Below are 12,304 nucleotides of genomic sequence, written 5' to 3'. Positions count from 1 at the left end.
CATATGCACACCTAAGCGTCACGTTTCAAGCATTTTTTTTTTCCAAGAGTTTCCCCCCCAAGCATTTTTGAGTGTTTTTTTGGGGCAGAATTACACGGTTTTGCAGCTTTTGTCAGGTTTTTTTCAGGTATTTTTCAACTAAAAGGTGTAAAATGTTGCTGAAAAAGGGACAGAGAGCTTCTGTTTGAGCAGAAAATGCATCACAAAATGCTTGAAAAAGGGTTTGAAAAACAGCTCATGTTGCACTTTTCAGGCAATTCTATTGAAGTCTATCGGGACAATTCCGCCTGAAAAGTAGCTCATGTACTTTTTTCCACAACAGGCATTTTGCTGCAAGCAACAGGACACACAGATGTGAACAGGGGCTATTGAAAACAATAATCATTTTGCTTGTTGAGCGTTTTGTAGCTCGAAGCTCAAAAACGCTTAAGTGTGAATGGGGCCCTACTGCCACATCTTCTAATTCTTTTCAAATGGTGGCTATATGCGGCCGTGTGCATGAAACCTCACCTACCACCCATCTTATATAGAATAAGAGATCTCCCCATCCATCACCCATCTTATACAGAATCGGAGATCTCTTCTCCATCCACCACCCTTCTTTTAGAATTAGAGGCCTTTTCCATCCACCATCTATCTTATAATAAGATCATATCTCCTAAACACCCACCACCCATCTTATATAGAGTCAGAAATCTCCTCTCCATCCACCACTCATTTTATACTGAATCAGAACGGCACAGAGTTAAACACTATCTTCGGTTTCCCCCACAGGAACCTCTGCAAAGTGCAAAATTCAGAATTTTATCTCAGCCTGAAATTCAAGACTTGTGTTGTCTAGACAGCTTTATTATCCAAGTAATTATCTGTTTTAGCGACCTTTCAAATCATACATATAATTTGTGTTTATAATAAAGTTTCAACAAGGCTGCCTAATCTTGTAAGAAATAATAAATTCTGAGAAGTGCTTTGGTCTAAACAAAATCTTCACAAAAGTTTCCAGTGGCCAGCTGTTCAAAAAAACAAAAACCAAAAACAACAAAAAACCTATTAAGTTTTGTCCCTTCATATATAGTAAAAAAAAAAATAATATGCAAATCAGCTCATCTCAAACATGCACAATGGCACCGATTACTAAATGTAATTATAACAATAATTGAAGGTTTAATTTGAGAGTTTTTTTTTGTTACATTGAGAATAATGCTATCAGCTTAAAGTGGTTATAAAGGCTCAAGGCTTTTTTTTACCTTCATGCAGTCTATGCATGAAGGTAAAAAAACAATAAAAAACAAAACAAGCATTCTATGTGCTACAGCCCCCCAATACTTACCTGAGCCCCATATTGCTCCAGCGATGTGCCCGAGAGCCTCGGCTGTCCCAGCTCTCTCCCTCCTTATTGGCTGAGAGAGCAGTGGGAGCCACTGGCTCCCACTACTGTCAATCACAGTCAGTGAACCAATGAGGGAGAGCAGGGGGCGGGGTTGAGCCATGGCTATACGTGAATGGACACACAGAGCAACGGCTCAGGAGGGAGCCTGCTGGGGTGCCCCAGTAGGGAGGGGGACCTGAGAAGAGAGAGATAGGGGCTGCTCTGTGCAAAACCACAGCACAGAGCAGGTACGTATGACATGTTAGTTATTAGAAAAAACAAAAAACATGCCTTTACAATCACTTTAATGTAAATCAGGGGTCTCCAAACTTTCTAAACAAACAGCCAGTTTACAGTCCTTCAGACCTAAGGGGGGGCAGACTCTGGTGAGTAGGAGTAGACAATGGCCCAGCGTTAGAGAGAATAAACAATGTCCAATGCCAGCCATAGATGCATTGAAATTCGTCCAGTTAAGCAGGGACCAGATGAATTTTGATCCATCTATGGGCATGCTACTGTACAGAAGTCAATCTCTCAAAATACTTCTGTACAACCAGCCTGTAGGAAAATTGTTGCTCGATCTGTGCTGCCAGCTATAGCCTGCCTCACTGATCAGTGTATTCTGGTGGTGGGGAAACCTATTCCTTTTCTTTTGTTCAACCCACTGGTTAAATGAAAGAAAATGAATCAAGTATGGCCTGCTTAACGCTTGGTGGTGCGTGGGAGAAAAAAAAAAAAACAACAACATAGAATCTGTGGTCATTAGGAGGAGGAATGAAGCCCCATACCATTAGTATTATTGGGAGGAAGAGTGTCCCATGCATGTCAGCGGGAAAGGAGGGAATAGATCTCCATCAGTGGTAGTTATTATGTCCCACCTATTGGTGTCAGTAGAAGGAATAGTGCCTCACCGTTTGTCAGTGGGAGGAATAGTGCCCAAGAATGCATAAAAGGAAAGAAAAGGCAACATCAAATCATCCAATCCCTGTATGAGAATATTTAAAAAATCCTGTTTTTGTTATACAAAAAAAAAAAAAAAAATCCTGTTTCCAAGATAAATTTTTATTGTCATTGTTTACAAGCAACACAATTTATCAAAACACTCTTTACAGTTCTCAACACAACTACTAACCACAAATCTGTTTTTAAATATTGTAAAAATATAACCTTTTTTTAAAAAAGGAAATATTCACATAAAATTCCTACAACTGTGCACTTGGTAGGTTTATAGACAATACAGCCCTAGATGAAAAAAATTACACTTCAAACTATTCGTGTGTGTTTTAAGTATCATATCTTTTCCTTGGTGGCTTGCGTACACTGTATCCAAATTTGTTAGATCTGTACCTATGATCCGCTGTGCGGTTTTTGCCACATGAGATAGGCACTTCTTACCCTCTACCCTGCAGCTGACATACCAGACTACAGCACAGAGGAGAAGAAAACTCTCAATGGTGCAAGGACAGAAATTGAACAAAAGCTGTAAGGACAATCCAGTCTGTTTCAATCTCCTAAGGAATAAAAAAAAGTCTCTGCTGTGCTCTTTTTTACTAGAAAACAAGTATTTTGAGACCATGACAACTCCCACGTAATATGCACTCTCAAAAATTTGGCAGTGTCCACCTTTTCCACTTCCTCATCATATATCTATATCTTAGGCAATGGTTGGTCTTTCTTGATCTCCTTTAATACACCATTATTGCTTTAGTTTTTGTACTATTATGTATTAAATCATTTTCTGTACAATTTCTTGCCTATAAGCTGTCTCATCATTATCTCATGAGTCCAACTAAAGTGGTGTCATCAGCAAACTTCACTATAGTATTTGACGCATGTATGGGAGTACAGTCATGTGTAAACAATGTAAACAAGGCCAGACTCAACACACATCCCTGTGGAACCCTTTATTTAGAATAATAGTATTAGACACCTGATCTTACAATTTGTTAGGAAATCCATAATCCAAGAGCACAGCTGTGGGTATACACCCAAAGTATTTAAAGAAGAATTCCACGATAGGCAAAAAAAAAAAAAATCACCCACTAGTACACCCCTACACAAAACACTAAACAGTTAATAACATTTTGAAAATCACTACTACTTAGAAGAAACATTTAATTGAATTTTCATGACCATCTCTGTAATTCAAAAGATAATAGCATCTGCTCTGCCAAGTAGGAGGTTTAACAGCTGGGATTACATCCCATCTCTCTCTCTGCAGTAAAAGGAAACTACAGTTCCCATCAACCATAGGGAATTGTGGTGAATGTGGGTAGGTACACTAGGCCTGTACATGTTGAATGTGTCTGAGAGTCTCGGTCCACCAACCACTGTAAGTGGAGCTGAATGACATCACCGCTTCCTGGAGAAAGAACTACAGAAGGGATGTGCCAAGACCAGTGGCTTGGGGAATAGGAGGCATAGCAGCCATTGCTGAGTGAACCAGAAGATGAATGACATCCAGTGAAGGTAGGAAATCAGCAACAAGAACATGTAAAGAGGTGTTTTGCCCAAAGTTCTGCTTTAACTTTTTCACTCATTTGTCAGGAACTACTGTATTAAATGCTGAGCTTTATTTGTTATAAGGCCAAAAGTGGGCACCCCTCCAATGACTCATCACATCAGTCTCAATGGACTGCAATGGAAAACGCTGGCCAGCTCAGTCTCAACTAGTGATGATATTAGTGGAGTACAAACACCAGTCTCAACTCGCCTGAGCTATCGCACCAGGAAGCTGTAAAGCTGACAGCCAATTGCAGGTGGTGAATGCATTCATCGCTCTTTGCATACATGCCGCTGTGAGCCAGGGAATGCCTTGGCTTTGACAGCTTTCCAGCAGGATAGCTCAAGCAGGTTTGGACACCCCAGTGGACATCACCGTGCGGTGTTTGTGTGCATTGAAAAAATTATACATTGTATTTTTGCACAATACGTTCCAACATGCTATAATGCACCACAACGTGCTGATGTGCATAAATATCAAGTTTAAAATTAAATGAAATTTTAGTGAAAAACAAAAACTGGCAAAAAAAGCCAGCATGGTGGTGTGTTTTAACACAACGCATACAAGGGTACATACAGTATGCAGTTTGCACATAACGTGCACCCTCTGGTGTGAATGAGCCCTAAATGATCAACTTTATGTTTTTCCACTGAGGGGTACTTTTATTGCTACAACAAAGACATTTTTGACAATATTGCTCTTCCAACCTTGTGGTAACAGTATGGGGAGATCCTTTTTTGTTTCTGGATGATTGTACTCCCATGTATGAAGATGTACAAAAACCACTACATATAGACATGGTTTGACCAGTTTGGTGTGGAGGAAGTGGAATGTCCTGCACAGAGCTCTGACCTCAACCCTACTGAGCACTTTTAGGATGCATTGAAACGCTGACACTGATCCGAATCTTCTCCTCCAACATCAGTACCTGACCACACAAGTGAGCCCAAATTCCCACAGACATACTCCAAAATCTTGTGTAAAGCCTTCCCAGAAGGGTGGAGGCTTTTACAGCCACAAAAGCAGTTAAGTGGAATGTACAGATAGCACTGAATTCCTAAAAACCACCCTACATATTTCATTATCAAAAAGATACCCCTGACATCTTTTTTATGACAAAACGCGTAGGATAGAGTCATGGTGTGTGACGTCATCGTGCACCGCGGCCAACTTATTTGTTGGAAACACTCTACTGGCATGCTGGCTTTGATCATAAAGAATTTAGGTGTATTGCTGCGAATACATTTTGGTTTGCGGTTTTACTACACTATGAGCTGGGTTTTTTTTTTCTTTTGTGGTGTTTGTTGCCCTACGAGAGATTTGGTACCTAAGAGCTTGGAATCAGGAGAAGCGCTGCACGTAAAGTGGATCAACTAAGAAGTCTTATTTTGCTTGCCATTGTTTGGTCCAGATAACAGTTATTTGACCAATCCTTCAGGTGGTCAAATCCTGTGGTAAGAGGCTGTGTGATTGGTTGGATGTTGGAGGATTCTTCTGTCTATGTTTCTCTTTTTCCCAAGCACCAGCACCTGCAGACTTATGCGGACTTTGCATGGACTAATATTTATATTTGTCTGAATTTGAACTCCTAATTCACTGTTGGTGAGGCTGTTCATTTATAAATTTGTATGTTTACAATGTATTGTTAGTGCTGCACTATTTACTATATGTATAATTTAGAGATGGTGTTCCTATATGGCGTCTGGACACTGCACCATTGGTTTCTGCATACCAAAAGGCTTCCACTGTCAATTTGGGCTGTAATTGGAATGAGTAAAGCTGGTCATACACTAGCAGATATGCAAATTAACACTTGTACAAAAATTCATATGAAAATTCTCAGTACATTCAATGACTTCATGAACATCATTTGAAAGTACTCCAAGGTTTCATCTCTTTTTGACATTCGATTGTGGAATGAATGGATTTCCCTGAACGAAAATCACATTCATTGTTAGAAGTTCATTTGTTTGAGAAAGTTTTCATCCTGCTCCTTAGAATTCCCTAGTTTCTGTTGGTCAAAATGATACAGATTGGACCCCACTAATGATTTGACAAATTGGTAAAACAAACTTTTTTTAGAATTTTGTTCAAAAAAATTTGCTGTCAGTGTATAACCAGCTTTGGCAGTAGGATTATAATCCAGATAGAAGTTTATTCCAATGTGAAATCGAAGATCATACACAAAGCCTAAGAGTCTGTACAGATTTTTCACAGAAAACTGTCTGGAGCCCTATAGCAAATACCATTGTGAGTTAAAGGGAGGTCAGGACTATAAGGCTCCGTTCACACCTATGCAGTTTGCTTTTTGTCCATTTTGCAGTGCTTTTCACAGTTAGTTTTGTGTTTTTCTACACACATTTTTGATGCGTTTTGTTTAGCTCTTTTTTTTTTTGTTAAAGTGGAATTTTTTTTGTTGCTGGGCAGAATAAAAATGCAAAACACGGCAAAAACACACTACCATGCATGTCAGCAGCTTCTCCATTGAACTCTACTTTCCAAAAATGCAGCAGCTCAAAAAAGCATAGATGTGAACATGTTCCATAGGAAGCCATGTTAAATGGACTCTAGTGCGTGTCCGCAAAAAGCACTAAAAAAACACACTGGTGGGAATGGAGCCAAACACTCCAACCTGCTGCTACTTATATGCTCTATAGCAGAGATCAGAGGCACCGGCTTAAAGTGGTCATTAACCCACCGACAAAATTAAACAATGGGCCTTCCTGCAGGTTTAGGTCAGAATGTACTAGTATGCACCTAATACTAGTACATTATAACAGACTTACCTGTACACAGAGCCCTCCAGCGCCGCCCTGTCACAGCTCCCAGCTGCCACAACTCCCCGGCGCCACCATCTTCACCTGGTCTTCCTTCTGGGTTTGTGGGCTCTGGCAGTATGAATGGCCGCAGCCGCAATGACGTCATATGTGCACGGGAGCCCTCGGCTGTGGCACGGAGCTCTTAGGGATGGCATCATCGGCTACATTTTTTGTGAATATCTCCTAAATGGTGCTAGTTTAGTGATATTCACTGTACCTAAAAGGTAAGCCTTCTTATAGGCTTACCTATAGGTAAAACTTATAAAGTGAACTTTACTTCCACTTTAAAAGCTAATTCATGACTTCCCTCCACCAACCAGTTTAGTGCTGGAGAGGAGGGGAGTATTGCACCCAAAGCTGGAGGTTTTTTTTTTTTTTTTTAAGAATAGGTTTTAATAGGTTTTTAGCGTAATACACAAAAGAACACATTCACAATTTGCACAGCTGGGGAGGGTTTCTGTTGGTGGCACTTGTAGAACCTGGAGCCAAATACCACAGAAGGGAAATCAGGGTTACCCAAGAGAGGGGTTAGGAAGCCCACTAGTAACCAGATATTTTATTTGCGTATTGCGTAGCCCAGGTTTTCAATTGAGAAATTACTAGGGGGGAAGAGCTTAAGAATGTGGCCTATAGGCCTGGCAACTTCAAAGAGTGGGATGGATGTAGTGTGTTGCTCCATGGACACCTACAACTGAGCATGAGAGAACAGATCCATAATATGGCTAAGCAGAGAGTCTCAAACTGCAGATTTACATTTGAGATGACATGTCCTAAAGTGGAACTTTACCCATACCAGCTTGATTAAAATAATGTTCTATATCAAGAGGCATACATTGCACATTAATAATTATGCTAGTAAAATTAGTGTGTGCTGTAAATTGCCTCCAGTATTCTTCAGGTTTCTTCTTGATACAGGCTACCATTTTGCTGAAGCCCAGAGCCCCTGAGCAGCAGTAAATCTTTAGGCTGTCGGCAGATCGGCCTCTACAAATTCAGCACAGTGCCAAAAAACAGAGTGCAACTAAGCATGTTGAGAACAGGGTGAGACAGTGTATTACTTAATTTTAAACAGCATAGATACTTATTTTTTTATGTTTTACATAGCTATACCTGCAAAAGGGGCCAGCCTGAAGTGATCTAGCAGGATTTGATTCTCTGACCAAAGTTCCACTTTAAGCTGGTCTTCTCCATTACCTAAGGTACAGGGGTTGTGTAATTCACAGAAGATAGCTGGGAAAGCTGATAATACTATTTGAGATTTCAGCTTAGTACAGTTTAGTTTAAAATGTTATAAGGAAGTATGGATTCTGGCAGAAAAAATTTCTGCAAAAAATGTACATAGGCTGAAAAAAAAAAAAAATAAATGGATGCAGCCACCACATAGGACAACTAAGCTGCAATATATGAAATTTATGTTCTTAGGTTTGGGCAACTTCAAAGTCAGCTGCACATACTTTGGTTCCTTGTATTTTCCAGACTTATTTTCCCTTTATTTTCACCTGGTTATCCTGTGAATAACACTTCCTGTCCCCGGGTGGCTACACGTACACCATATCTGTGTACAGAGACATATTAGCCACCCATGGTGGACTTCAAGCAGGTCTTTGGTGTTCTATATCCAGAGATAAGTAAGAACAATGCAACGTATAAGAATGCAGCACAGAGTACAGGAAGTTCACAAGATTTGACAGGTATTTTCTTGCACCCATTAAATATAACAAGATGCTTTCAATGATGTATTTAACAGAAAATATGAGGGGGTGCTCACACTAGAGAACCTGTCTATTTGTCCCCAATGGGCAAAGTAAAAAAACTATTTCCATTTGATGCCCAGCAAAGTTCTTACCACCATCTGGCTCTGCAGCCACTCCACCAGGGACTCAGCGGTGGAGTCCGGCACCTGACACCTCAGGCCATCCCTCTCATCAGTATCCATCATCTCCAGCATTCCTCGCAGGTCCTCGATAAGATGGAGGACTCGTAAGCTCCCCATGAAGGGCGAGGTTGGTGACTGACAATCGAAAATGCCATTGGAATATTCTAGGGCCTTGGAACCTGAGGAGAAGACAAAATATTAGGTAAATGGCTATGGTCAATACTAAAAAGCTGGAGGATGAAAGGTTTTGTTGGCACTGTTAGACTGTTGCGCTATATACCCTGCTAATTGCCAGGCTGCAGGACCAAGTCTTTAACTCAAGGAGGCAGGCAAATTAAAAAAGCCAGAGTGAAATCAGTATACCAGTCTGGGTGATTTCATCAGAAACTACTGAAGCCATTGGAGCAATACAACAGCCAGGCAATAAGTGTTTTCACTAGCAAATATTGACAACATGCTCCATGTTTTATCTCTTAGGTCAGATTTCCTCTAAGGCCTCACACACAGGACGTTTTCTAAACTCTTCTAGAAGCCTTTCCTCCTGGCAGCAGAGTTTTGGCAGGAAAAAAAAAGCCTGTGGCTTGTAAAGCATTTAGGCCCATTTACAGGCATCAGATGTTTAGGTGTCATTTCAATGGCCAAAATAAATGAGTATGACCAATAAAATAAATTAACACACAAGCACTAAATGCACCACGCGTTAGCGCACATCAAGCATTTTTTCTGCTCAAACTCTGCTGCTCCTGGATGCATGGCAAGGTTTTTTTTTTCCTGCCTCTAAACTCTCCTGCCACTAAACACTACTAAAACCCTATGTGTGTATGGACACATAGGATAACATTCCGGGGAGTTTAGAGGCAGGAAAAAAATACACACCCGGCACCCCTAGAAGCAGCTGCGAAAAAAACACCTAGCAAGCATGAGGCCTAAAGGCAACTCAAGTCCTAAAATAATTGACTTAGCCCGTGAGATCACATGGTGACCAGTTATTCTGTCATTATAGAATCCTCCCAGTCATTCTAACTCCCTAAAGCCATAAACTTATAATTGCAGAAAAAAAAGTCACATGACCAAATCCCATAGGCATTAAATAACACGATTTCTGTTGAAGGAATTAATCAAAGTCCAAATCGACCAAATCTTCCATTTATAAGAAATTTGTCAGAACTTACTTAGGCCTCTAATCAAAAGGCTGAAAATGACAGATCCTGCAGGATCCTGGGAAGGCAAAACATATAAACAGAAGAAACTTTGACTTTGACTGTCCATGCTGCTAATCTGTGACAGGTACTTTCATGTCCTGTGTGGAAGGGGTGACAAACTAAAGCAGAACTCCACCCAAAACATACCTTTTGAACAGAGTGTGATAGTGTTAGAACCCCTGCCAGGTTTTAATTTCTGTTTGTGCCCCCGCTGGGGAGATTCACCCTCTGGATTCATACTGGTATCCATAGTTACTGGGACGGTTGTCCATAATACAAAATTAGATGGTTGTCACTAGAAGAGAGGGGAATCTTCCAGTGGGGAAACCTGTGCCAATGATATACAAGTGGGGATTTCCCTCACTTTGGGGAGATTTCCTCTCACTTCCTGTTGTGTCTCAAGGACAAAAAAATTGCTCCAACAGGACACAAACAGCAAAAAAAGAATAAAAAAAAAAAAGACAGGGACTTTAACAATTCCAAACAGTATCTAAAATTAAAAAGAAAGGTTTTGGCTTTGACCATTTCACAGCTGTCGGTGTGAGGCTTACATTGGCTGCAGCACAGGGTTTACACACACAGCAGTCGGGACTGTGTTGACATTTGTTAAGCTGTCAGCTTTCTTATGGAGAGGATTTGGGTGGCTATAAAGTCACCCAATCACTTCAACACCTCTGGTAAAGCACCGCCTCCCTATGTGATTACAATAAAAAGTTAAAAAAAGTTTAAAAGGAAAACAAATAAATAAATCACAGTCCCCAACCTCTGTGTATACATGTAACTGGATGTGTTGGGTGCCACAAAAAAAAAATGAAAGGTTTATGGCTCTACACGTTACATATCGCCGTGCAGGCTTAAGTGAGAATAAAAATTCTATGGCCTTCATTCACAATTAACTCTAACCTACATAACTGTAAAGGCTTTTAAAGTGTCACCTATGGAGAATTTTGAATACCAAGTTTGTCCCCATTTCATGGGCATGCACTGATTTAAAGCTCGACATATACAGTGTCCATTTACTTGATGAAAGCTCATCTTTTCTATTAAAAAAAAAAAAAAGGGATATTTACTGCATTTGTGTGCACTAAAAATGATTCTGACGAAGAAAGGTTAAATCACACTATCTATATCTATAGATCTATAGTTATATATGCATCTCACAGTGAAATCTCGTTAAGGGCCAGTTCACAACATGCCCGCACAGGAATACGCAGTGCGTTCCTGTGCAATCCATAATGTAAAGCGATGAGCAAACTGTTGGCGCTATATAAGTCCTGTATAATAATAATAATTTACACCACATGCAAAATGGACTACATTTGCGATCTGGAGCGGGTGTCCATACAAAGTGAACAACACTGCAAAAACAGTGCATTTGCCCACACCGGATTGCATGATACTTTGGTTGCAGTTTACGTCTGAAAAAGCAGTGCATGCACTACTTTTGGTGCGGTGGGATTTTACCCCTTTCAAAGTGAATGGGCTGAAATCGCAACGCACAGAGCCACATATGAAGCGCACAGGAACGTACAGCGTGTTCCTGTGCGATTCATGTACGGGCATGGTGTGAACTGGCTCCAAATGAAGTCTGTATATCCAGTATAAACCCTGCTCAGTCAAGTAAGCCAGTATGAGGCAGGATAATATCTTTTCCCAGCATTGAAGGAATTGGTAGCAGCTGCTCTCACACTAGTTCTGCTCTGTGGCCGACAGCCATGTGTTTACAAGTGGAAATGTTGAGAATTTTATAGATCACCTGCTCAGATCTGAATCTTACAGCTGAAAGTACAACTTAAAAGGCAAAACCTTTTTGTTTTCAGTTTTGGACAGAGTGATGATGGATTAGAACACCTGTCAGTTGTGATTGCAGTCTGTGCTCCCGTTAGGGAGATTCACCCTCTCTTTGTCCTGTTTACCATTATCATTGAAAGTGAAAGGAAAAAAAAAAAACAAAAACAAAATTTGGGTTGTCCCCAAAATAGTTATAGAGGGGAAATCTTCCAATGAGGACACTAGTTCTGGTTACCTGGGGGTCCCCTAGGGTTTTCCTTTAATTTGCGGGGATTTCCTCTCACTTCCTATTTGGCTATGGGACAAGAAGTGAAGGGAAATCTCCCCAATGAGATTCAGATAGCAAAAAATAAAATGAAAGGGGTTATTACTGAGGAAATGAGAAAAAACAAAAAAACATAAAAACAAAAAAAACAAAAACAAAAAAAAAAACAAAAAAAAAAGGTTTTTCCTATAAATGTATTTGAAGTTTAATCGGATTATATTTTGCTTTCATTGGTTCAGCATGAAAAAAATAAAAAAAAAATAAAAATCACCTAGGAGGCAAAACTTGCAAAGTGCATGCTTCTTGGTAGATCAAAAAGAACTTATACAACCAGACTGTAATGTGTGTGGTGAGCTATATCTTTGGTAAGTGTGAAGCAGATTGAATAGTCAGACTGTAATGTGTATGGTGATTTTTAGATTTAATAGACAACTATGTGAATACAGAGGTCTACACAATTTAATAAAAGCTGAATGAGA

The 12,304-nt window shown here is 40.1% G+C and overlaps 1 protein-coding gene across 24 annotated transcripts in view; it reads right to left on the bottom strand.

The window, feature by feature from the left end:
* PPFIBP1 (PPFIB scaffold protein 1) overlaps positions 1-12,304 on the bottom strand; it is a 167,655-nt gene that overhangs the window by 81,025 nt on the left and 74,326 nt on the right. For all 24 annotated transcript variants that reach the window (XM_089671704.1, XM_089671707.1, XM_089671711.1 and 21 more), the window contains exon 3: positions 8,538-8,746. In XM_089671704.1, coding sequence (XP_089527830.1) covers positions 8,538-8,746 — 209 coding nt within the window. The remainder of the gene's footprint in view (positions 1-8,537; positions 8,747-12,304) is intronic.

The sequence above is a fragment of the Staurois parvus genome, unplaced genomic scaffold (genome assembly GCF_062004578.1).
Source record: "Staurois parvus isolate SC_StPar_1 unplaced genomic scaffold, SC_StPar_1.0 ptg000114l, whole genome shotgun sequence".
Lineage (NCBI taxonomy): Eukaryota > Metazoa > Chordata > Amphibia > Anura > Ranidae > Staurois > Staurois parvus.
Note: the sequence above shows the minus strand (reverse complement) of the source record. Positions and strands in the feature narration are given on the sequence as shown.